At 56.2% G+C, this 25379-nt stretch overlaps 1 protein-coding gene across 5 annotated transcripts; it reads right to left on the bottom strand.

Moving 5' to 3' along the window:
• Positions 1–1422: 1422 nt before the first annotated feature.
• FRMD8 (FERM domain containing 8) lies at positions 1423–23671 on the bottom strand. 5 transcript variants are annotated; one of them, XR_003791520.1, is made up of 12 exons: positions 23534–23671; positions 23145–23229; positions 21967–22134; positions 19165–19266; positions 18762–18820; positions 18466–18632; positions 15762–15986; positions 13326–13449; positions 12263–12406; positions 6121–6325; positions 2811–3466; positions 1423–2728 (listed from the first exon to the last, which is right to left on the bottom strand). XR_003791520.1 is itself a non-coding variant. In XM_029208828.1 (12 exons), exons 2-12 carry the CDS (start codon positions 23227–23229, stop codon positions 3446–3448), a joined length of 1386 nt encoding a protein of 461 aa, XP_029064661.1. In that variant the 5' UTR covers positions 23534–23671; the 3' UTR covers positions 1423–3445. The 5 variants fall into 5 exon arrangements, 4 of the variants coding, with proteins under 4 accessions (XP_029064661.1, XP_029064659.1, XP_029064657.1 ...); XM_029208828.1 differs by adding an exon at positions 5530–5615 and having other exon boundaries at positions 1423–3466; XM_029208826.1 differs by having other exon boundaries at positions 1423–3466.
• Between the last annotated feature and the right edge of the window lie 1708 nt (positions 23672–25379).

Here is a 25379-nt window from a genome sequence, read left to right as displayed (position 1 = left end):
ACGTCCACAACTGTGAGATCCTGAATGTGGGTTGTTTTATTTTTATTTATTTATTTCCTTTTGTGGCCACAGTGCACGGCTTGTGGGATCTTACTTCCCTGACCAGGGACAGAACCCCAGCCCTCGGCAGTGAAAGCATGGAGTCCTAATCACTGGACCACCAGGGAATTCCCTGTGTGTTGTTTGACTTATTTTTTAAAGATTTATTTATTTTTGATGTGGACCATTTTAAAAGTCTTTATTGAATTTACTACAACATTGCCTCTGTTTTATGTTTTGGCTTCCCAGCTGCGAGGCATGTGGGATCCCAGCTCCCCAACCAGGGATCAAATCCACACCCCCTGCATTGGAAGGGGAAGTCTCAACCACTAGACTGCCAGGGAAGTCCCCACTGTGTGTTGTTTTAAAAGACCATGGTTGGGAATTCCCTGGCGGTCCAGTGGTTAGGACTCAGAGCTTTCACTGCTGTGGACCCAGGTTCAATCCCTGGTCAGGGAACTAAGATCCCGCAAGCGGCCAAAAAAATAAAATAAAAGGTCGTGGCCATTTGCTACACCAGCCCTAGGAAACTAGCACAGGTGGCGAGGGCAGAGGGGCCTGGGTGAGAGGAAGGGCTCCAGGCCTGCCAGGCCCCAGGCTGTCAGCGCTCCCTTCCCCACCACAGCGGGTGTGTGTGTGTGTGTGTGTGTGTGTGTGTGTGTGTGTGTGTGTGTGCGCCAGCAGCAGGGCCCGGCCTCTCAGGTGGATCCCGTTCTCCCACCCAGCTTTCCAGATACAGGACTTTTAGAGATGATGAAAATAGCTAATGCCTATCGGGTGCCTGTCAACACCAGACCCTGAAGCACCCTAATAACCCTATGAGGTGGGTACTATTATCATTCCCATCAAGAAGAGGCTCAAGATGCCTCATGTAAGTGCCCACGACCATGGTGTCCTGCTGCCCATGCCACACAGAGGACCCCATTCACTGTCACAGACGCCCAAGGGGAGGGGCCCTAGTCCTGGAACCGCACTATTACCGGGACACATGGCTTCCTCCTTCCAGCTCCTGAAATGTTCAGTGTGAACCCCAAGCCCCCAAACAGTGCCCACCCTCCAGGGCCAAAGCCTACAGTTGCCACTGCTGCCTCCTGCGGAGCTCCCAGTGCTCTGGTGTGTGGGTCTCGTGCTGTCCCGTGCCCACCCGCCAACAGCACCTGTGGGAAACAGACTGCCTCCTGGCCAAGCCTGGGGCACGAGGAGACCTCAGGGCTGGCAGGAGAAACCCCCAGACCTCCTGGGTTCTCTGGCCTCTCTCCTGAGGCACTGGCATCCAGACTGGGCCCTGGGTCCCAAGCCCAGAGCGTGAGGTGCGAGCTGACGGCACAGCGTCCAGCAGGCCGGGCCAATTAGGCTCACTGGACAGGGACAAAGCGTCTGCCTGCCCACCGCCAGCTCCTTGTTCCCCTGCTCCCTGCAGAGCTGTCACCTTGGTTCCCACCATGAACCCCAAAAGCCCCCTTGGACCTTCCCACCCTGGGAGTCCCTCACCAACCGCTGAGACTAAAAAGCTTTACTCTGGGTTCTCCACCTGTGTCTAGCTTGGCAAGCCCAGTGGGCTGCATCCCTTCATGCATATTTGATGAAAAACAAATACACAGCCTATAATTAACTCCCAGGCTGTAATTAACACACTCTCATTATTTCACACCATAAACCACCCCAAAATTTGCTGGAAATTGATTTTATTATTAATAAGTCACATGATACGAAAGGATAAGAATATTCGAAGGACACTTAGTAAGATACTGCTTTGCCCGAAAGGGCAGGCAGAAAAAGTTAAGGCACAGTGGATGCTAAGAAAATAGGAAAGAGACTGAAGAGTCAAAACAAGTAGTTTGTGTGTACACGCCCCCGCCAGGCCCCTCAACCCATCAGGTAAGAATGCACCTGGCATCAGAACAGTGAGCGGGATGAGATAACCAGAGAGCTGGGAGCCGGGGAGGGGCTCCAGGAGGAGAGATGAGGTGTCCTACGGCTAGGACGTTCCAAAGGACTGGAGACGCCTATGTATTGACAGATAACAGTCCCTACTGCTGAAAGGCAAGCCACCTCGAAACATCTGGAGTGTTCAAGAGTCACCAAAGAGAGAAGGAGGTGACTGGAAATCTGGAGACAAGAGGTTCACATTTCCTCTCCCACATTCTGCCCTGGGAAGGGAAGACAAAGCAAAGCCTGTGCTGAGTTGGGACTGCCTCAAGTCCCAGGAAGCGTTCATGAAAGCCAGGGACCTACCACGGAGGAGCCCGAGGGCTGGGAGGCCCTCCCCGAGGCCAGCTCATCTGGGGGAAGGCAGGCGGGTGTGGGAAGAGCCATGCCCAGGCCACATCCAGCCTACCTACAAGGTCCTCAGGAAGGAGGAGACCACTCCCGTCCTGGGGTTTCCCGTGCATGGGCCGGCCCCCTGGCTCAGGCTGGGTGAAACCACAGCGCCATCCTGGAAGGAGCGCCAGTGGCTCTGAGGCCGGTGGCAGCATCCTTGTGAGTTGCCCAAGTTCACAGGCTTCATGGAACCAAAGCAGACAAAGAAAGATCAAAGCTAAAACCTGAAGCCCAAGGGGGTTTGGGAGCTCCTCCGGGTGTGGACCGTGGGTCCAGTGGACTTGCTGGTCCACAGGACAGCCAGCTCCCAGCACAGTGGCATCACCAAAGATGAGCAAGCACACTTTCCTTCTGGTCAGAGTGTCTCCTGCCCGCAAAAGAGGCCTGAGTGAGGGGCGCAGGGGCCATCCAGTTTCATCCAGCCGGGGAGGGCTTGGTGGGGGCCTCACCTTCTCTGTTCCTGCTGTGTTTCAGTCCAGGGAGGCCCCCTGCCCTCTCCCCGCAGGGCCACGTCCCAGCCTGGTGGTGTGGGCTGGAATGCAGCAGAAGGAATGCAGGGATGTGGTCACCAAAGTCCAGGGGAAAGACCAAAGACACATAGTATGCCCAAGTGTCCTGAGCCCTATTCCTCCTCCAGTGGGGACACCTGCCTCCAGCGGGGACTTCAGGGCAGGGGATACTGTCCGTTTTGAGAGGGGCACAAAGGCGAGTCCCTGGGTGGGAGGGGGCGGCCGGGGCCTGGTCAGATTGGTCCTGAGACTGCAGCGGGGCCCGGCGTCTGGAGGGAGGGCAGGCAGGCTGCAGGAGGGATCCTGCAGCTGCCCCCAGCTGGCTCTGCATAGCGCAGCCCGGGCAGCATCCCGGGTACAGAAGTGACTTGTCTACACACTGAGGCTGCCCTCCTCCCAGCGCTCCCCCTTAGGTAGCATGATGCTGGGCCACGCCCGGGGGCTGCCCCCGCGCCCTCCCACCAGGCACTGCGGCCCTCAGCCCTGCTCCAGGCTCTCGGTGGGCTGCACCACGGCGTAGCTCCCCTGGCCCAGGGAGAGTTGCCGGCTGAAGAAGGACGTGCTGCGCTTCGGTTTCACCCGCTTGATCTGCTCACCTGTCAGGGAGCAAGAGGGACACGCTGAGGGGAGGGGGCCCAGCCCCAGGGGAGCCCCTTCTGGAGCCTGTTCAGGATGAGCTCTCCTCTTCACTCCTGCCGGCTTTGTGAGCCTCAGCCCCACCCCAGCTCTCCCACCAGCGACAGGACACGTGGGGTGGGTGGCCAGCCTCCAAATCAGAGGCCACCAGGGTTTGCATTTGATGCTGGGCCTGCTGTGCTGTCTAAACCTGTTCAAGAAGAGACCAGAGAGGTGTACAAACTTCCAGCTGTAAGTCACAGGGATGTAATATATAGCATATGGAATATAGTCAATAATATTGTAATAACTCTGTATGGTGACAGATGGTAACTAGACTTATGATCATTCTGTAACATATAAAAATACTGAATCACTATGTTTGTCAAAATCACTATATATATCACAATATATAATATATTGTATGTCAACTATAATTCAATTACAAAAAAAAAAAGAAGAAGAAGAAGAAGAAAAAAAGAACAGGCCCAAACCACAAAATACCTATAACATATACTACTGGCTGAAGGTAACCCTCAATGAGATAAAAAGACCTCTTTTTCTTTGGCCTCACTGCGAGGCTTGCGGGATCTTAGTTCCCCGACCAGGGCCCCGGCAGTGGAAGCCTGGAGTCCTAACCACTGGGCCGCCAGGGAAGTCCCTAAAAAGACTTCTTAAAAGTTAAAAATTTCAAGCCAGGTGATCAAGGTTAATATCAACAGTCATAAATCATGTTGATAAGGTACCTTTGATATGATGTAGTAAAAATGGCATGTTACCTCTGTGATCTTCCTCCCCCAAACCCATAACCCCATCTAATAATGAGAAAATCATAAGAGAAATTCCAATAAAGGGGCATCCTACGATATCCCCGACAAGTACGCCTCGAGACTGTCAAGGTCATCAAAAAACAAGGAAAGTCTGAGTAACTTGTCACAGCCAAGAGGAGCCTAAGGAGACATGACAACCAAATGTAGGGTGGTGTCCTGGATGGGACCCTGGCACTGAAAAAGGACGTTAGGTTAAAACTAAGGACTTTAGTTAATAATACTGCATCATATCGGTTCATTAATTCTGACAAATACACCATATTAACATAAGACGTTAATTTAAAAACTCAAGCCACAAAAGAAAAACAGGCAACAGAAATGAACAGCAACGCAGGAAGAAACTGTATGTGATCAAGCGTGTAGAAACGATGCCACTTCACCAGCATCCAAACCCCAACTCCAGTGAGTTCTCCGCCCCTCAGGACGATAACACCCATCGTGGGTGAGGGTGGGGAAGGCAGGTGCCTCCTTTCCTCCTGGGACGGGCACAGTGGGCACACACTTTGACCCAGCAACCCCATTTCTAGGAATTTATCCTGAGGAAACAGTTCAGATTCCAGGTAAGGATTTGGCTACAGGTATGTTGTTTGTAGTAGCTGAGAACTAGAAATACAGTCAGCCCTAAGACAATGCCAACCCTCTGCGCAGTCGAAAATCTGGGTATAACTTATAGTTGGCCCTTCATATACCCGTGGTTCCTCCTTATCCACCGATTCAACCAACCACGGATTGTGCAGAGCTACAGTATTTACTACTGAAAAAGACCCGCGTGTAAGTGGATCCGCGCAGCACAAACCGGTGTTGTTCAAGGGTCAACTGTAACTATGATGTCCAGCAACAGGGGATGGCGGGGGAAGGGGCTGAGCTCACTAGGAGAGGAAGACAGCAACTGTGGTAACAAGTGTGTCAGAGAAAAATTATAAATTATTTTGCTTTTTCCGATGACAAAAATGACATGCTTGTAAAAATTTAAATGCCAGAGCGAAGCACGAAGGAAAAAGGCAAGTTACAGCAGCTGATGGCCGCAAAGGGGTCGCTCCCTCCTTGTGCACGTGGACGCTGCCTCGCATGCTAATGAGCACCTAGTACCTAGTACTCGTGCCTGATTTTCTCCTAGTACCTGATATTTTCTACTCAGTGCTATTTTGTGAACATCTTGCCATTTGAAAACCAAAAAAAACCCCCTTTTTATTTTGGAATAATTCTAGACTTACAGAAAAGTTGCAAAGATGATACATAGAGTTCTTGCATATCCTCATAAGCCTCTCCTGTGTTAGCACGGTCCGTCTGTTACCACGGTCTGTGTCATAGATAAGAACACTGGTACAGCTTTATTAACTAAGCGGCAAACCTGTGGATTTCACCTGTTCTTCCACGATGTCTGCTGTCTGTTCTGGGACTCGATCCAAGACACCACAGTGCACTAGGGTACGTATGGCATCTTTACCAGCTGCACTGATCCCACAGGGTGTGGGCCCATCGTTCCTCTACCTACACCTTTAATAACAGACACTGGTAGTTTCTACTTTTTCACATCTGGACACGTCTGCGGACGCAGCAGTGAGAAGGGACGGAGTAGGGCTCTTACTGCCGGAGCCCCAGAGGCCTCAGATTCCCTGTCGCAGAGCTCAGACGATGGGACACCTGTGCCCAGCCTGCCCCCCACGCCCCAAGCCAGGTCCTGCCGCTGGAGGCTAACTCACCGGGCCTGGAATTGCTCCCCACCTCCCTACCCTCCAGAGCTCCCCATGGCGTGCGTGTGCACGCGCGTAGGTACACGTGTATACCGCGAGGGGGTCACTCACCCTCCTCCACGTAGTCGATGGTGGAGAGATGCTGGATCCGGCTGCACACCACGCTGCCCTGCCTCCGCAGCTGGGGGTGTTGAGTGGGGGGTGGTGAGGAGCCAGCGGCCGAGGCCGGGCCGGCCGCGCTCTCCTGCGGGGTGGCGGGCTCCGTGGCCTGGCTCAGCTCGATGCAGTACTCGATGAGGCTGCTCATCAGCTCGGCCTGGGGAGGAGGGGCGCCAGCGTGAGGCCTGGGGGGGAGCCCTGGCCCAGGCCCACCTCCCCCTACCTGCTGCAGAGCCAGATGAACCGAACCCACAGCCCCCAGCCCTCTGGTGGGGGAGGCAATGAGGAAACCAACACCCTTTACGCAAGGAGAAGGAAGGGGGGTGTGCTCTGTGGGCCAGGGGCAGGGGAGGCCTCCCATGTGGGGGGACTTCAGGGGTCAGAGATGGGCTGGGAAAGAAGGAACACTCTAGTTAGAAGGCGCAGGTCGGGAGGGAGGAAGGGGGCAGGGCTCTCTGGGCATGTGCGTTTGCTGAGAGAAGAACCCGCAGCCAAGGAGAAGGCGGTGGTGAGGTCACTGGGCGGGGAAAGCGGCTCCCTCTGGGCACGTTCTTCTAAAGGGACGTCTTCTCAACAGACTGGAAACGTTACGCATGTTGACATAAAAGGTGATGTGACCAGATGTCAGCGGGCACGGTCTGGGCATCATATGGCGGGGATGGCAGGGGATCGCAGACCCACAGACAGAAAGCTGCCAGCAGGTGGTGTCGCTCAGGCAGCAGGCGTTTATGAAGTGTCACCCCGCTGCGGAGCAGGGTCAGAGGCCAAGGGGGCAGCTGGTGCCCAGCTGCCCGATGGGGCGGCCCGAGGCCTCCCCAGAGCCACACAAGCTGCCCTGCGCAGGGGGAACAGGGCAGGGAACCGTGCACAGGCAGGTCCGGGCTCCACACTGGCCTCCTCGCCTCCCTGAGGGAACTGCGCTGAGCTGAGAGGGGCGCTGGGCAGCGGACAGCCGGTGGGGACAGGTCCTGAGCCCTCTGAGTTTCTCTAACACCGCTTGTTGCTCCTGAGGTTCGGGGACGTTGCCGTTATACCTCAGCCACATCCGACAGAATGAAATATCCACTCGGGATACAACTCAGCAAACTAGAAATGGACGGGAACTTCCTTAATCTGACGACAGGCGTCTATGAAAAACACACAGCTCACACCACACCTACTCAGAGCAAGACTGAATGCTTGGGCTTCCCTGGCGGCGCAGTGGTTAAGAATCCGCCTGCTGATGCAGGGGACACGGGTTCGAGCCCTGGTCCGGGAAGATGCCACATGCCGCAGGCCCGTGCGCCACAACTGCTGAGCCTATGCTCTAGAGCTCGCGCATCACAGCTGCTGAACCCGCGTGCCACAACTACTGAAGCCCGCACGCTTGGAGCCCATGCCCCGCAACAAGAGAAGCCACCGCAATGAGAAGCCCGCACACCACAACTAAGAGTAACCCCCACTCGCCGCAACTAGAGAAAGCCCGCAAGCAGCAACAAAGACCCAACACAGCCAAAAATAAATAAATAAATTTATAAAAAAAAAAAAGACTGAGTGCTTTCCCCTCAAGTCAAGGATGTCTGCTCACACCTACTCACCACTGTAACGGGGGTCCGAGGCAGTGCTATCAGCCAAGACAACTGAGAGGCATACAGACTGGAAAGTTAGAATACAACTGTCCCTGTTCATAGACAATGTAACTGTCCACACAGAAAATCACAAAGAATCTGCAAAAAAGATACTAGAAATAGTGAGTGAGTTCAAGAGGGTTACAGGATAAAAGGATATATGGTAACAGAATCAGCTGCATTTCTATACACCACAATGAATAACTGGAAATTGAAATTAAAAATAGTACCATCTCTGGTAGCACCAAAAAAGGGGGAGGGGGAGATAAATCTAATAAAAGATGCACAAGACTTGTATGCTGAAAACCACAAAATGTTAGTGAAAGAAATCAAAGACAAATAAATGGAGATACAAAATAAATGGACTGGAAGATTTAAGAACATCTTTTTAAAAGACATTTTTTAGGAAAAAACATCAAGTTATAGACTGAAAGAAGACATCTGCAAAATATATATCAGATAAGGGACTGGTAGGCAGAATATATAATGCACTCTTACAGCTTGGTAAGAAAACAAATAACCCAATTTAAAAAATGGACAAAGGAAAAAAAAATGGACAAAGGGAATCCTCTTGCACTGTTGGTGGGAATGTAAATTGATACAGCCACTATGGAGAACAGTTTGGAAGTTCCTTAAAAAACTACAAATAGAACTACCATACGACCCAGCAATCCCACGACTGGGCATATACCCTGAGAAAACCATAATGCAAAAAGAGTCATGTAGCACAATGTTCATTGCAGCTCTATTTACAATAGCCAGGACATGGAAACACCCTAAGTGTCTAACGACAGCTGAATGGATAAAGAAGATGTGGCACATATATACAATGGAATATTACTCAGCCATAAAAAGAAACGAAATTGAGTTATTTGTAGTGAGGTGGATGGACCTAGAGTCTGTCATACAGAGTGAAGTAAGTCAGAAAGAGAAAGACAAATACCGTATGCTAACACATATATATGGAATCTAAAAACAACAACAACAAAAAAATTGGTTATGAAGAACCTAGGGGCAGGACAGGAATAAAGATGCAGACATAGAGAATGGACTTGAGGACACGGGGAGGGGGAAGGGTAAGCTGGGACGAAGTGAGAGAGTGGCATGAACATACATACACTACCAAACGTAAAACAGATAGCTAGTAGGAAGCAGCCACATAGCACAGGGAGATCAGCTCAGTGCTTTGTGACCACCTAGAGGGGTAGGATAGGGAGGGTGGGAGCGAGACGCAAGAGGGAGGAGATATGGGGATATATGTGTATGTATAGCTGACCCACTTTGTTGTAGAGCAGAAACTGGCACACCATTGTGAAGCAATTATACTCCAACAAAGATGTTAGAAAAAAAAAAGTAAAAAAAAAAAAAAAATGGACAAATGATTTGATCAGACATTCCATCAAAGAAGACCTATGGATAGCAAATGAACACACGGATGGATGATCACCATCATCAGTCATTATGAAAATGCAAATTAAAACCACAATGACTTATCACTACCATACAGTTATTAGAATGGCAAACAAACAAAAACTGACCACACCAAGCGCTGGGCAAGGATGCGGAGCTACTGGAACTCTCAGACATTGCTGGTGGGGTAACAAAATGGTACAGTCACTTTGGAAAACCATTTGGTAGTTTCTAGTAAAGCTGATTATATGTTTATCATACAATCCAGTAATCCCATTCCTAGGTATTTATGCAAGAGAAATGAAGGCATACGCCCACACAGTAGCCTGTACTCAAATGTTCAGAGCAGCTTTATTCACAAAAGTCCCAAACTGGAAACAACCCAAACAAGTGGGTGAAGAGCTGACCTGCAGTGTATCCATACAACGGAATACTATTCAACAACCAACAGGAACGAACCGCTCCACCACGAAATGTGGATGAATCTCAGGAGCATGAAGCTTAGTGAAAGAGGCCAGGCTCAAAGGGCTGCATACAGTACAGATACTGTAGGGCTGGACCACTATTTGTTTATCTACCAGCTGACAGACATTTATGTTGTTTCCAATTCTTTGGTTATGACAAACCAAGCTGCTATGAATATCTTAGTATAAGTCTTATGTGGACATATACCTCCATTTCTCCCGGGTAACTATGATGCATGTGTTTATGACATTCTGGAGAAAGCTAAACTCTAGGGATAGCTAAGGGGAGCTGTCAAGTAGCAGGTGAAGAGGTGAGTCTTAAATCAGAAGCAAAATGTACAATTTAAAAAAAAAAAAAAAAAAGCACAACCCCAAAGAAAAATTGACAAAAGACCTCAATGAACAGGATATCCAGATGGTGGATACACACATAAAAGATGCTCAACCTCATTAGTGTGTGTGTGTGTGTGTGTGTGTGTGTGTGTGTGTGTGTGTTGTCAATTAAAACCACATGGGAAAAAAAAAACCACATGGAGATTTGGGGGTGATGGAAATAATGCCAATTAAAAAATGCGCAAAAGACGTGAATAGACATTTCCCCTCTAGGAAGATACATGGATGTATCTAAGCACCTCCATAGCTCGCCTGTGGGGGCAGTGGTTACAAGGGTGTGTGAACGTGTTAAAACTCACTTTTATTGTAAATTATACCTCAATAAAGTGACTAAATAATAAAGGAAGAAAACACAAGGAGATACCCCTCCTCACCCACCAGACTGGCTGAACGTTCAAGATGACAATACTAACTACTGCCACAGCCAGCATCCAGCCACCGCGGGTGAACGCCGAGCACAGCACCTGCCTGTGACCCGGCCTGTCGGCTCCTGGGCGCGTACCTGGACGCGCACACAGAGGACATGTGCAACACTGACCACGAAGCACTGTCTGCAACAGTCCCGAACTGGAGACCCAAGTGCCCGTCCGCTATGGTATGGAAAAGTCAACAGCAACAAATTCACACGTGGGAACACCCGAGAGCCGCGTGAAAAACCAAAGCACTGCCACCTGCGGTGGGGACGAGGATGGAGCTCACAGACACAGGGCTGAGCGCGAGACACCGGGCAGAACAGAACACACTGTGGGAACCCACTGCCCTAAGGCTCAAAACCAGGCAGAATGACTCTGGGGTGACACAAGTCAGGATGCGGAGGTCCCTTGGTGGGGGCAAGGCTGGGAGGGGGCTCAAGGGGTCTTTCTTAATCTGAAAGGTGTTACATGGGTTTCTTTGGGGAAATTTGTTGAGATTAAGAGCTGGGGGGTTTCCCTTGTGGCGCAGTGGTTAAGAATCCACCTGCCAGTGCAGGGGACACAGGTTCGAGCCCTGGTCCGGGAAGATCCCACATGCCGAGGAGCAACTAAGCCAGTGTGCCACAACTACTAAGCCTGTGCTCTAAAGCCCGTGAGCCACAACTACTGAGCCCACGCGCCTAGAGCCCGTGCTCAACAAGAGAAGCCACCGCAATGAGAAGCCCGCGCACGGCAACGAAGAGTAGCCCCCTCTTGCCACATCTAAAGAAAGCCCGTGCACAGCAACCAGGACCCAACGCAGCCAAAAATAAATAAATAGATTTATATATTAAAAAAAACACTTTTCTACATGTATATTATAATTCAATAAAATGTTTACTTAAAAAAAGAACTCTACGGAATTCCTTGGCGTTCCAGTGGTTAGGACTCCGCGCTTCCACTGCAGGGAGCATGGGTTCGATCCCTGATCGGGGAACTAAGAGTGATGTAGAAAATGTGATGTCATCAGCATAAAGGTTGGGATGGCCAAGTGTTCAAAGACGAGAGAGGGAAGAGCTAGGACAGGGAGAGAACTCCCTTGCGAGGCCCTGGAAAGGAGGCCCAGCAGGGGAGACAGGGGGAGAAGGGCAGGAGGTGGGAGGGGCCCGTAGGGCCCAAGAGGGGAGCCTGCAGGAGCAAGAGCAGGCACCGGGTATCGGGTGTAGCAGGGCAGAGGCTGCTGGGGTTGGAGCAGTGGGTGCTGCAGTGGGAAGGAAGGCGTAGAGGGAGCAACGGGAGAAGCCTGGCTGTGGCGGGCCCCCAGGAAGGGGCACGTGCTTTCACAGGAGTCCCTGGAGCCCACCTCTGTGCTTGGGGCGGAGAGCAACGAGGCCCTGAGTCCTGGAAGGGCTCTCCTGGAGAAACCAGGGTGGGAGGGGAAGGGGTGGGGATGAAGGTTTGGCTGGGAAGACCAGGTGCCCAATGGATGAAAGTGAAACAAAGGCAAAGAGGGGTCTTAGCCATTCCATGCCTGCTCGTCACCTGAGAGCCCCGCTCACGGGGGGCTCAAGGACCGAGGGAGCCAGTGCGGGCTGGTCACAGTACCGGGCAGCCCTCCACCAACCACTGCCCCACCACCTGGCCAGGCCTTCCGAACCCACAAGGGTGGCTCCCGGTCAGCAGGAGCCGGCCCCCTGGTCCCCAGGCCCTCGGCAGCCCTCTCACCTCCTTGCCACCCAGCCTGGAGCCTCCAATAGTCTGGGACCCCCTGAGCACACCCTCCCCGACCCCCATCCCCACCCCCGGTGCAGGCAACACCCACCACTACCTGCTTGGAGTAGATCTTGAGGAGCTTGTTGACCGGTGTGCCCTCATTGTCCCCGTCGAACTCCAGCCACAGGACAGACTCCTCCTCCTCGGGAGAGGTGTGGTCCCACGACAGCTCCTGGAAGCGCAGGCCCAGCAGGACGTGCTGGCCAGCGGGAGACACAGAGCTTGGACTCCTTTGGGCAGAGGCCTGCTCCCCTGCCCCATCCCACGCGGGCATCACCAGGAGGATACACCTGGCCAGGCCATTTACCTCCAAGGCTGAGCCTAAATTCAGGTGTCAGTTTCTCTCAGGAGAAGAAGCCCCGCTTCCATCAGACCCTCAAAGGAGGCTGTGGTCCAGGGAGGATGAGACCCCCTAAACCACGCACTTCTCATCAGTGGGTCAAGCTCCTGACAGCTGGGGTAGTGACTCGGGGGAAGGAAGGTGGGGAGGGGAGGCCTTTCCCCTGCGATCAGCTGGTTAGCATCTTAGCAGGAGGCCGGATCTGGGCCCGACATGTTGGGGCACAGATGCCCAGGAAGGGCTGGGATCCCTCCCTGGGGACAACCAGAAGTCTCCCCCAAACTTCTCTGCTGGCTTAGCAGGGACCCCTGCCCAGATGCAGAGAGGCCCACAGGGCAGGCTGCCGACGCCACCTCCTACACAGGCAGCCGAGACAACCAGCACCAAATGCGGGAAGGAGGGCTCCCAGTCCCGCAGGAGAAGCTCCCAGGGCTTCTTTGGAAAACCACCAGCTAGTCTCCAGCCACTGGCCAGGCAGAGCAGCCAGGCCGTACCAGACTCTCCACCTGTCTCCAGCTGCAGCCTCCCCCTGTCCCCGCCACCTCCCTGCCTAGCAGGCTGGGCAGGAAAGCTGACCCACAGCAGACCCAGGGAAGCCCCTGGGATGACAGTGGAAGCCCCAGGGACATCTGAGGGAAAGAGGCCAGACAGGCCGCCCACCTGCTCCCAGGCCAACCAGAAGCCCAAGGGAACCAGGAAGGCCTGGGTAATGACCCCACTCCCTTCCTCTCCAGTGAGGCTCCCACTCCAGGTCCCACCCTGAAGGAGCAGCAGGTACCTTCTCCCTGCTGTCAATGACATGCACGCCCTCCAGACTGATGGCCACAGACACTGGCTTTTGCCCTCCCCGGTGCAAAAAGCCCTGGGCTGGCTTGTCAATCTCGCCGTGGAAGAAGGCAGACCTGGGGAGGGAAAGTGGTGTTAGGCTGTCCCCTCCAGCAGCGAGAACAGATGGCCCAGGGTCTGGGTTCACCCACTAGGGAATGCTCTGGCCAGCCCCTGTCCCAGGCACCTGAGAAGCTTAAGCTGTTTGGGTGACAGAAGGTTAAATGGAAACCCACCCCAGGGGAGGCAGAAACAGAGGGGGCGGCGAGAGGGAGGCTTCGTGGAGGTGGTGGCATCTGAGCTGATCAGGCAGGAGGAGGAACTGGGTGGCACAGCGAAGGGTGGGCACTGCAGGCAGAGGGTAGAGCATGAACCCGGGTGTGGGACAGAGCAAGTTACGTTCAGGGAACAGCCAGGAGCCCAAGGGCTCAGGGTCTGCAGGCTGTGGTTGCTGGAGGTTGGGAGAGCCCCGCTGCCCACCGTCCTCCAGGGGCTGCCCAGGCAGAGAAGCAGCTTCAGGACTCGACACCAAGAAAGGGAAAGGCTGCATCAACCTTAGGACACCCACCCGCTGAGCTGTCCCTCCTCCATCCTGCCCCGCCACGGCCTCTTCCTCTCCTCTGGCTGCCCTGGGCCTTCGCCCACACGCCCCCTCACCCCTGGCTAAGCCAGAGCCCTCGTTAAATCCTGCAGCCCCGGGCTTCTCTGGTGGCACAGTGGTTAAGAACCCGCCTGCCAATGCAGGGGACACGGGTTCGAGCCCTGGTCCAGGAAGATCCCATGTGCCGCCGAGCAACTAAGCCTACACGCCGCAACTACTGAGCCTGCGCTCTAGGGCCTGCGAGCCACAACTACTGAGCCTGCGTGCTGCAACTATTGAAGCCCACGTGCCTAGAGCCCGTGCTCCGCAACAAGAGAAACCACTGCAATGAGAAGCCCGCGCACCTCAACGAAGGACAGCCCACGCTCGCTGCAACTAGAGAAGGCCCGTGCGCAGCAACGGAGACCCAACCCAGCCAAAAATAATAAAAAAACAAAATAAATTTATCTATGTAAAATAAAATCCTGCAGCCCCGAGGACAGGACTGGAGACAAGCACGCTCTACCTGCAGTTCCAAGAGCACAGCCCGGTGCTCCCACTCCAGGAAGACTCCCACAGGCTCGCTTCAGGGCAGGGACTCCTAATCCACTGAGGAAACTGAAGCAACCCAAACAGCGGCCACAGGCATCTCGCTCACCATAAAAGCTAAAGACCTTTTGCCGCCCCACACCCACACTGCTGCTCCGCCTCTGGGCTCCATCTCACAGCGCAGCTCCTGAGGAGCTGGTTACACTCACTGATTCTTTTTCTCATTGTCCTCCACCCACTGCTACCCCCAAGATGCTGGAGCCAAGGTCAACTATCAGCCACTTGGGACCTGTTGAACTTGACCTTGAAGCAGCAGCGCCTGAGGCCCGGTCACTCCCTCCTCCTCAACACCCCCTCCCGCCTTGCTGGCCGGGCTCCTTCTCTGTCCGGTCCACACTCACTTGCTGGGGCTCCTGGTTTCAAACAGCACCTGCATGCTCATGATTCACCCATTACCCAAGGCTAGACTCAAACCCAAATGCCCGCTAGGATCGCCACCTGGGTCGCTGGAGAGCATCTCAAAATCAACACATCCAAGGACACGCCCCCGACCTTCCCTGACCTGCCCCCCACCACACACCATCCTGTCTCAGCTGATCACAAGGCCACCCTGCAGCTGCTCAGGCAGAAACCTGGAGCCCTCTCTGCCTGCTCTCCTTCACCTCCTGTACTGCACATCTTGCAAATTCCTTCAACTCCACCCTCAACGTCTCTGGAATCTGGCCACGTCTCCCCTCCTGCGGTACCACCATGCGGCCTGAGCCACAGTACCCTGTGGAGTACGGCCACTGTCCTCACGGGCCGTCCAGCTGCTCCCTTGCCCCCCTGTAGTCTGTTCTCGGCTTCTACTGCTTGCTGTCTCTCTCGCCACTAGAACGGCCTCTTCACGGGCAGGGACGGCGGTCTCTTTTGTTTACCGAGGTGTCTCCAGCACCTAGAGGGTGCGGGCACCACAGTAGGCACACAAGAGCTATTGGCTAGATGTGCCTGCATGAATGAGAGCTGGCTGAGGGGGAGGTGGGCAGGTCCATGGACCACGTGGTTGCAGCAGGAGGAAGGAGAGGACCTGTCCGGTGTCCTAGCCCGTGATGGGGAAGGGGGAAGACGAGTGTCCAGCCTGGGACCCGCGGGGCCCCAGGTGCTGGCATCCGGACACACCTTGCATGAGGACAGAGCTCAGCGGGAACGGAGATGGGCTCACAGGCCGTGAGGGAGGGACAGTGGGCCTGGGGCTGTGGCCGCGGCCAGGGAGCCGCTCACCCGTAGAAGGGCAGCTCGTGGCACTTGAGGAGGTAGGCGCGGTAGTGGGGGCTGAGGGAGGCCTCGTGCTCGCTCTCGCTGCCGGCTACCTCCTTCACCCTGCGGTAGGCGTTCAGCAGGCCCTGCTCGCCAGTTCCGGCCTTGGTCCCACGGCCCCGGAGGGCAGCGAAGAGCCCGTGGCCCCGCTTACAGAGGTGGGCAGGGAGGAAGGAGTCCAGCTTCTCCCTGTGGAGGAAGGAAAACAGGGCCCAGCATGAGGGCGGCTCCATGCCTGCGGGCTGGGGAGGCACCGAGGTTCCCAGGGCGTGGGGAGGGCAGGGGGCACCCTGCACACGGACCCCCGGAGAGCCCACTGCCGAGAACCCTGCAGCATGAGAGGCCTGAAGGAGAAGTCAGGAGACCGGGATGAGAGCTGAAACCAGGCCCGCCCCAGAAGCAGACTGTGGCCAGAGGAAGGTTTCAGTTTCTAAACTGGTGATTTTGCAACCAAGAAGTGGTCCAAGTGACCTAAAGCTATCAATGTTCTGTTCTGCCAAATAGGGAGGTAAAAAAACCACCAACCTACAACTCATCAGCACAGGTTCACGAAGGAAAGTGATTTTCAATCACACACAGCATCCTGGCGTGACGGCACCGTTCTTCCCCCTCAGGCAGCCCCCTGACTCTGGCCAGGCACTGGCCCTTCCAGGTGGACTGCAGCCAGGGCCCAGCCTATGAGCAGTGAGCGCCCTCTCCAAGTCTACGTCTCCACGTTTAAATAAGGACACGGATCCCTACTCACATGGACGGGTGCCGGCATGTGCCTGGCATGTGGTGGGTGCCAAATAAATATGGCCGAGGTTGTCACTGTCACCGAAGAGGGGAGGGGTCCCCGCAGGGGCTTCTGGAGGACCAACACCCCGGGCCATGGGAAGGGATGGCTGGCCCTGCAGCAGGGCTGACGTAAGGAAGGACCCTGATGCCCAGAGAGGCCCAAGTGCAGGGCGGCATGAGGAGGGGTATCCAGGGGGCTGCCCCCACTTCTCAGGGCTGCCGTAGGCACCTTCATCACCTGTCCCCCAACAGCCCTGCTTCCAGCCACAGCGCCCACTCGTCACTGGAAATCCCGCCTTCCCACTGCCAGTCCACAGCGTCTGTGCAGGCTCATGGCAGGTCCTAAGGGAGGATCTGGGCCTCAGCCAATCAGCACTCTGGCCACTCTGTCTCCTTTGGGTGGACGTGGGCCCAGTCACCAGATGAGTCTTAGAACTCTGGTCACATGAGGGACGAGGTCTCTCCTTGCCAATGAGCAACTATTGTGGCCACCTGGCCACCACGAGACAAGAGCCTGTCTGACAGAGCTGGCCCAGAGGACACAGGGCTGGGCGAGGAGAGTGAGGACAGGATCTGCTGGTTGGGGGCACCCAACTGGAGCCCCTGCACCTCAATCACCCCAGACCCGTCCATTTCTTGACAAAGTCCCTCAAGTCCAAATAGTCTGAGCTGGATTCGCTGTCACTTGCAATAGGACCAGACATGCCCATCACGAGAGCCAGGATTTCTACGGCTGCCAGCCTCCAGCCAGCTCAGCTGGGATCACTCAGGCTCCACTGAGCCCAGGGTAGCCCCTGCTGGGCCCCGACACAGGGCCCTGTCTCTGTGCATCCTCTCCCCGCAACACAACTGTACCCTGAAGGGCTGGTGTGGGTTAGAGCCCTGGGTCTAGGACAGGCTGTGTTCAAAGTTCATCTTCAGGGCTTCACTGGTGGCGCAGTGGTTAAGAATCCGCCTGCCAATGCAGGGGACACGGGTTCGAGCCCTGGTCCGGGAAGATCCCACATGCCGCAGAGCAGCGGAGCCCATGTGCCACAACTACTTAGCCTGCGCTCTAGAGCCCACGAGCCACAACTACTGAGCCCATGCGCCACAACTACTGAAGCCCACGCGCCTTATAGCCAGCGCTCCGCAGCAAGAGAAGCCACCGCAATGAGAAGCCCGCGCACCGCAAGGAAGAGTAGCCCCCGCTTGCCACGAGTAGAGGAAGCCTGCGCGCAGCAAGGAAGACCCAATGTAGCCAAAAATAAATAAAATAAGTAAGTTTTTTTTAAAAATTAAAAAAAAGACTACATAACTGTTACCAGTTTAAAAAAAAAAAAAAAGTTCATCTTCTTTGGAAATATCTCTAAACCTTAAGATCACTGTCCACGGAGCTCAGAGACAGCCTGGTCTGCTTCCAGGGTAGCTCAATCGTCACGACCCCAGGCCCTGCCAATTCACACAGCAAAGAGCACGGCTTCTAGAGAGACGGGTAGGAAGCACAGAGCCGGCATACTGGAACGTCCGGGAAATGGGGCCTCGTCCCTGGAGCTCGAGACTAAGTGAGACTGTCACTGACAACTGGGACTCAGTATTTGGCCACACCCTGGCTGCGACCCCCAAAAAGAACAAGCCCAACTCCCCCTGACCTCACACGGAGGCCGGGCTCCACCCTCACACACCTCTGGAGGTCTTCTCACGGACGTCACTTCCCCTGTCTCCCACTGCCCAGGCCCCTCAGCCCAGAGCAGACGAGGAAAAGGAGGTTCAGAGAGGTGGGGTGACTCACCCAAGGTCACACAGCGTCAGGGCCTCCTGACTCCAGGACCTGGCAAGACCACTTGTAACCAGGATTCCGAGGTCACCCTCCCCACCTTGGGCCCCTGCCTCAGGTCACGCTGGCCCTCACCTCAGGGCACAGGCAGTGGGCTGGCCAGGCTGGTAGGGCCCGAGCTGCACGCGGCACACCAGGGCGCCCAGGGCCTCGCAGTCCTCCACGTCGCATGGGTACCGAGCGGCCAGCACGTTGCCCTTGGCCTCCTCATAGAGCAGCCGCAGGACCTCCTTGTCGTGGATCTGCAGGCCGGTGTGGCAGGGAGGGGTGGCTCAGCTGGGAGGGGCACCAGTGTCCAGGGGTCAGGACAAGGGGAGGCTGGACACAGGGCGCCAGACCTGGGTGGTACCGCCTGGGAATCCCTGCCTCACCTGGAGCTCCCGCCGTTTGGGGAAGAACACGTTCCTCCGGAACTGCAGGGAAGGCTCATCTGGGGAGAGAGGAGGGGGTCACCGGCCGGCTGCCCCACGCAGCCAGCTCTGCCCTCTCCCCGACTGGCCCAGTCTCCATTCCCCAAGCCTCCTCCACCACCACTCAGAAAACCCCCGGGCTGTCCAGCGATAGGGGGCGTGGCTTATCGCAAGCTGCTCACTGTGCCCCCAGCCCACCCCTCCTGGGCTCCTCTAAGGGATCCCTCCCTCCTCTGGGGGAGATGCCGGCCCTGCCTCTCAGCCAGGGCAGCTCCACCTGCCAGGGGAGGCCTGGCTGGGCCTGGGGTCTGTGCTCCAGACCCCGGTGGGCCCGAGACAGGGACGCACAGGCAGCAGCACTGACCCATGGCCACGTCATCGTCCGGAGCGTCGGTGAATCGCAGCAGCAGTTCCTGCCACTGGCGGCCCAGCTTGTAGGGTTGGTGCTTGGGCTTCAGCTGCACCTCTGCAGGACGAGAGGGGAAGCGGCCATGAAGCCCTGACCAGTGCGACTGCCACCCACTAACAACAACAACAATGCGACGATGACGCAGTCATGACCAATATTAACTGAAGTAGGCACAAGGTGTCCAGAACCATTTCAAGTGGTTAAAGGCAACTGCCCTGCAATAACCCTACCCTCATTTCATCCAATGAAAATGAGGCTCAGAGAAGAAAAATGAGGCTCAGAGAAGTTAAGGTGCTTGTCCAAAGTCACACAACAGGGACTTCCCTGGCAGTCCAGTGGTTAAGACTCCGCACTTCCACTGCAGGGGGCGTGGGTTCGATCCCTGGTCTGGGAATTAAGATCCCGCATGCAGTGTGGCTCAGCCAAAGAAACAAAAAGAAACCCAAACAAACAAAAAAAACAAAGCCACACAGCAATGAGAGGGGGTCAGGTTCCAGGCAGAGTCAGCCTCTGACTGTTCCCTACTGTGCCCAGGATGGGCTGGAGCTGAGAGGCTGTGGCAGACAGAAGGTGCTGGGGCCGGAGGTACAGATGGCTCCAGCACCGCCGTTAGGAAGCAGAGCCCAATGCTGGTAACTGAGGCCCAAAGGGCCAAGGGGCTGTTCTCCCCTGCTCCTGGCCCTGCCTGGGCCTCTGCCCGGCCAGCCTCCACCCCAGCAACTCCCCCGGGGGCTCTGGGCTCCAGCTGATCTTCCATCCTGCAAGCTCCCTGCCTCAACGCCATGCCACCCAGCTGCCGCCAGAATCAGTGGCTCCACCAGGAAGCACTCCTGGCAACTTGTTCCTGGCAAGCCTTCCCGGCACACTTCAGACTGTAAGTCCCCTGAGGGCAGGGACACTTTCACTCCTGTTCCCCGCTGGACCCCTAGCATCTAGCTCTGCCCAGTACGGGATTGTGGGCGGGTTGCTCTGCACATACTTGTGAGACGAATGAGGTAAGTGGGTAGCTGGGACCCCGGGACACTGTCCACAGTCCCCAGCCGGCCTCACCCCGAGCCCCAGCAGCTCAGAGGACTCCCGTTATCAGAAGAGGACTGCGCTGACCCTGCCATCCCACGCTTCCAGATGGGGCCTTCCTGCCTGGGGGCTGTCACCCCAACGAGACTGACAGTCCCTGGAGCCCTGTTCCATGCAGAGTGACAATGGCATGGAGAAGGTCAAACCCTCCCAAACATCCACCTTGAAGGGCGGCTCCAGCAGACAGCACCCCGTCCCTGGGGCATATGTCACCCACTCCGGGCGTGGTGCGGGACCAACAGCTCTGAGGGCCCGAGTCAAAGCTGAAGTGGCCTTTCAGCCTTCCTGAACCCAGCCTGGGAACAAAGTGGGTGCTGACTCTGTGCTGGGGCCTCTGGGATGGGGCGGTGCCCCAGGGTGACCCACAGGCCACACAGGCAGCCCATTCATGTTCCGGTGAAGGGGGAGCAGGAATGCGATGACGAGGGAGTGGGGGAGGAAGTAAGCTGCCCCACTGCAGGGACAGGGAGCCTGAGGTAGGGCAGGGGCCCCATGAAACCACCCCCAGCTTTCCAGAGACACGAGCCAAGGGGCCCGCGGTCCTGACCAACAGCCAGAAGGGTGAAGGAGGGGCAGCTGAGCTGGGTGGGGAGCAGCGGAAAGAGACAGATCAGCAGGAAGAGGGTGGGCGAGAGCAGTAGCTGGGCAGGAAGCTCCCACTAGAGGGTGGGGGTGGGGAGACAGGCACTCCCTCTCCGACCAAGTGGGCATACCCTCCCTCCAGGGCACAGGCACAAACTCCTAGGGGCCCAGGGACCAGGCACACCCTTCTTGCCCCTGTTCCTCTACAAGGGAGGGGAATGAGTGCAGAAAACATGCCTGGTCCCGGCACCAGCTGGGGCATCCTCTCCTGGCCCCTCTCCTGACCAAGCCAGCAGGCTAGAAGCCCTATTCTGAGGCCCCAGGGAGCTCCCCATTCCCCCCCACCTCATGTCCCCCAGGCCTGCGGGCTGGAGGGCTCCCACTGCCCTCACTCCCACTCCACCCGCCCGCCTTGGGATCTCAGCCTGAAAGGGCAGGACAGGGTGATCACGGGCCAGAAACCAGGCAAGGCTGGAGGCCCCCTGCAGAGAAGCTGGGTTCCCACTCATCCTCCCCACCCTCAGGAAAAGTCCCATCCTCAGGGGTGGCTGCTTCCTGGGCCGGGTCCCACCTTCCTCCCTGCCTCCACGGAGCAGGATGCAGCTCAAGGAGGCTGGCTGGGGGCCACCCAGGCTTCCATTCTGATCTTGGTCCCACCACTCACTGGTCCCATGGCTCCAAACCTCAGTTCTTCATCTGCGTGACCAGGCTGGGCCATGAGGATAAGGTGAAACTCTGCTTTCAAAACGCCAGCTCAGGCTGTGGCACAGACCACGTGCTTGGTGAACACGCGCCCCCTCCCTCCCTGTCCGCCGCCCCCACTCCTCCTGATGTGCAGGCTCCAGCAGCACTGAGGCTGAGGGGTAGGCTTGGCCCCTCCTCTGCCTCCAGCACAAAGAAAAGAGAGGCGGGGGCAGAGGAGCCAGGCCACCTCTCAGGGCTCTGGGTCCTGAAAGCCACGGCCAGCTCCAGGACACAAACACGTCCCACCTTCCCCTGATGTATAGCGGCCAGAGGTTCCAGAAGCTGCCCCTTCCTTCCCCACTGGTCAGCGCCCTTCCAGCCCTTCCCCCTGGGCTTCTCACTGCCAAGTCTTACCCAGCAGAGGGGAGACAAGCCAGAGCGCAAAGGCATCCAGGGCAACATCCGGGAGCTGCAGGACCTCACGGACGGCCTGATGCAGCTCGTGGGCAGTGAGCGAGGGCAGGTTCTCCACGGCCAGGGGCACCATTGTGTCATCCGCCAGGTACACCAGCACGTCAGCTGCTGCGATGGAGGCCAGGCAGGTCAGCTGGGCCCACTGCCCAGGCATGCCAACCAGGCACCCTCTACTCCCCGCTCTGGGGCTGCAGCCCCCACCCTCCAACCCTTGGGGTGACCAAGGCTACATTCCAGAGGCAGAGCCCCGTCATCCCCTAAGGACCCCGTGAAGAGTGCTGTCTGTTAGGACTTACTGAAGACCCTCAAACCACCCAGAAACCCAGCAATTCCAGCCCAGGGACCAGCCTAGACCCACCCTAGCCCCCAAAAGTTCAAAATTAGGGCTGGCTGCTGCACCCACACACACTCCCCTGGCAGCCCCAAGGACTCTGGTGTGCTTCTCCCCCGAAGGAGAACATTCTACAGGTGGGACTGGGGCAGAGATAGATTGAACCCATCCTGAGGTTACAGTAGCTAGTAAATCAAGCAGAGAGGGAGAGAGCTATCATCCTTAAGCAAATCACTATCTCCCTCTGGCCCAAGCTAACATGGGGACAGAGGATTCTCAAGGCCACCCCAGGGTAAAGCCAGTTCCAGCGCTCAGCTTCCTTGGGACTCTTTAAGACTCAGGACTCAACACGATGGCCTTTCAGTGTTAAACAGAAGTACAATCCAAAAAGTTGAGTGTTCCCTTGTGACAGCCTGTGGGATGCCTATTTGGAGTCTGGAGCCAAAAGGAGACCCTTGAAAGAGCAGCCAGATTCAATTCTCCATCACTGGAACCACAGGTACCATGAAGAAGCACTCAGCTTCGAGGCCAATATACTCGGGGTTCCAATCCTGCCTGGCCTCTGGCTAGTTGACCGATTTCAGAAAGTCAGTGTGTCAAATGCCTCAGGTACAAAGTATAGCTAATACCTGACTGACTTGTCACTTTTCCACACCTCAACAGACCTTATTTGTTAATTAATAAATAAGATTCTCTTCACTGAAAGAGATGACAAGCCAGGGCCACTTCCTCAGGGCTGAGGCCCTAGGAGGGTACAGTGGGGAGAAGACTGGGGACAGGGACCCACCTCGGGCTCCCACGGAGGACACGCTGCTTCGATGGGACCGATCAGCGGGGCCGGGTTGCCCAGCATTGCCTTCTGTTCCGTCCATCTGCAGAGGGAAAGAGAAAAAGCAGCTAGTGGAGAGTCCGGAGCCCTTCAAGCTCTCACTGAGTAAGGAAGGGGTCCCGAACTGATCTACGAAGGTGAACAACCAGGGCTGGAGGCACTGGTGTGCTGACTAGCGCGGTGAGGGGTGGGAGTCCTCAGCCAACTGGAGGTCGGGGCAGGTGGAAGGGATCGGGGCCGTGGTGGTCAGAAGACGGGTCAAGTTCGGTTCGCCGGGGTGCCCAGGCACGGCACGGCGCACCCCTGTTCGGGGCGGGGGCCCGTGCAGGGCGTCGCCGCTCTCTCACCTTGCAGGGACGCAGCGCCCGCCGCCTCAGTCCAGGTTCCTGCCCTGACCCCGGCCGCCAGCTGCTGCCCCGGCCTCACCGCTGGCCGGCACTCTGAATCCCACTTCGGCTCCAGCTCCCGGGTCTGCTACGCGGAAGCAGAGGCGGAGGAAGCGCCGCACACGGCCCCGCCTCTCCGACCCGCAGGAGCCAATCGGAGCTCGGGGCCGCCGCGCACGCGCCCTGCCTGCCGCCCACGCGCTCACGCCCCTCGCCCGCTCGCGCCTATTCCGGCCTCACGCCTCCAGCTTCTTGTACCTGCGTTGCGAAACTTCCTCGCCACCTACTCGAGTGACTTGGGGGCCAGTGGCCCACACAAACAAGTGTCCCGGCTCTTGGCCGGTAACAGGGTGTGGCGAAGGTTCAAGGAAATCGGGAATGGGGGCGCGAGCTCTGGCGCTCAAACGCGTGTGACTTTGGGCCGGTCCCCTCACCTGTAAAGGGAGATGCTTCGTGGCTGCGTATCATGGAACCACACTGTGCTGGGCGTTGGGTAAAGGTGACGCAAGCCGCCGCCTGTACTGCAGCGCCTCGAGGCCGTGAGGGGTGGTAGGCTCTCCGCGGTGGTCAGGGGACAGGGTCCCTGTCCCGGCTCATCCTGGACAAGGCCCTTCGCCTCCGGGCCTCAGTTCCCTCCTCTGTAAAATGAAGAGGTTGTACTCGATGACCTCCAGAGATCTTCAAATTACATGTCAGAAATCCAGGCTGGGCACACCTGTTATTCCAGGGAGCAGTCACGTGAGCCTTCACTATCTTGGACACACAGCCTGGGACACCTTGAGTCGTTCGCAGGCTGGGAGAGGCATTGGGGCCCCGAAGAAGCAGGTGTGAAACCACTTATCCCCAGGGTCATGTCACTAACATGTATGTCCTGGCAAGGCCAGCATGTGTGTGCCCGAGGTGTAGAGGTGCCTCAGAGAGAAAAACAGGTCCAAACGGCACCTTCCTAAGCCAGAGTAGCCAGGGGTTGTTCTAAGTGACAACAATGGGCGGGGGGGCGGGGGGATCAGGAGGGGGTGGGGTGGGAGGTAGAGGGCTCGCCCTGCCCTGATTCCAGCGCATTGGAAGGCAGCTCCAGCTCCTAACCCAGTCCAAGTTTCCTCAGTATTTGAAACAGCTCTTTGCCTGACCTGCGGGACCCACACTGCCCCCACAGTTGGCCCATTACATCATGTCTTCCTTCCCAGCATGACCTGAGGACTCAAGGAAGCTCAGATGTGAGCAGTGGGAATCGGCATCTCCCTCCAGGTTCTCAGCTCTGGGACAGGCCACAGTGGCTTGGTGGCCTCCCTAAACCAGCTGGACTGAAGTGTGAACACAGTTCAGTGTGTTGAGTGCTTACTGGGTGTGTGGCCTGGGCTGGGGCAGGGGATGGAGACCTGGGTGAGACGTGGCCCCTGCCCTCAGGGGTTTCATTGGGGAGTGGAGGGAGAGAGGAGAGGGAAAGAAGCCCAGGAGAGATGCATGTTTATTTATTTAATTAAATATTTATTTATTTGGCTGCGCTGTGAGGCATGCGGGATCTAGTTCCTTGACCAGGGATGGCACAAGGGCCCCCTGCATTGGGAGTGCGGAGTCTTAACCACTGGACCACCAGGGAAGTCCCGAGAGATGCATGTTTAAAGCTACATAAGATGACAGAATTGCCCTAAGAGCTATAAAATGTCACAAGCAGGAAGAGCAGCGTCCTCAATTCCCGAGCACCTACTGTATGCTGGGCCCTCTCCCGTGTGTTTCCTCATGTCATCCTCATGGACCTTCGGAGTGGAGATGAGGACAATAGTAGCTGCCATTTGCGGAGCATATA

This window comes from Monodon monoceros, unplaced genomic scaffold (assembly GCF_005190385.1).
Source record: "Monodon monoceros isolate NGI ecotype Baffin Bay Population unplaced genomic scaffold, NGI_Narwhal_1 Super_Scaffold_7, whole genome shotgun sequence".
Lineage (NCBI taxonomy): Eukaryota > Metazoa > Chordata > Mammalia > Artiodactyla > Monodontidae > Monodon > Monodon monoceros.
The sequence above is the reverse complement of the archived record's forward strand: the minus strand, read 5'-3'. Positions and strand labels throughout refer to the sequence as shown.

What these genes read in the sequence shown, in the direction of transcription:
- FRMD8 (XM_029208824.1), bottom strand. Translation starts at nt 23,229, where the DNA reads ATGGACGGAACAGAAGGCAATGCTGGGCAACCCGGCCCCGCTGATCGG. An exon ending in GTCCTCCGTGGGAGCCCGAG is followed by an intron (nt 22,135 to 23,144) that starts GTGGGTCCCTGT and finishes CCTCCATCGCAG; the next exon opens with CAGCTGACGTGCTGGTGTAC. An exon ending in CATCGACTACGTGGAGGAGG is followed by an intron (nt 5,616 to 6,120) that starts GTGAGTGACCCC and finishes TCTATGACACAG; the next exon opens with ACCGTGGTAACAGACGGACC.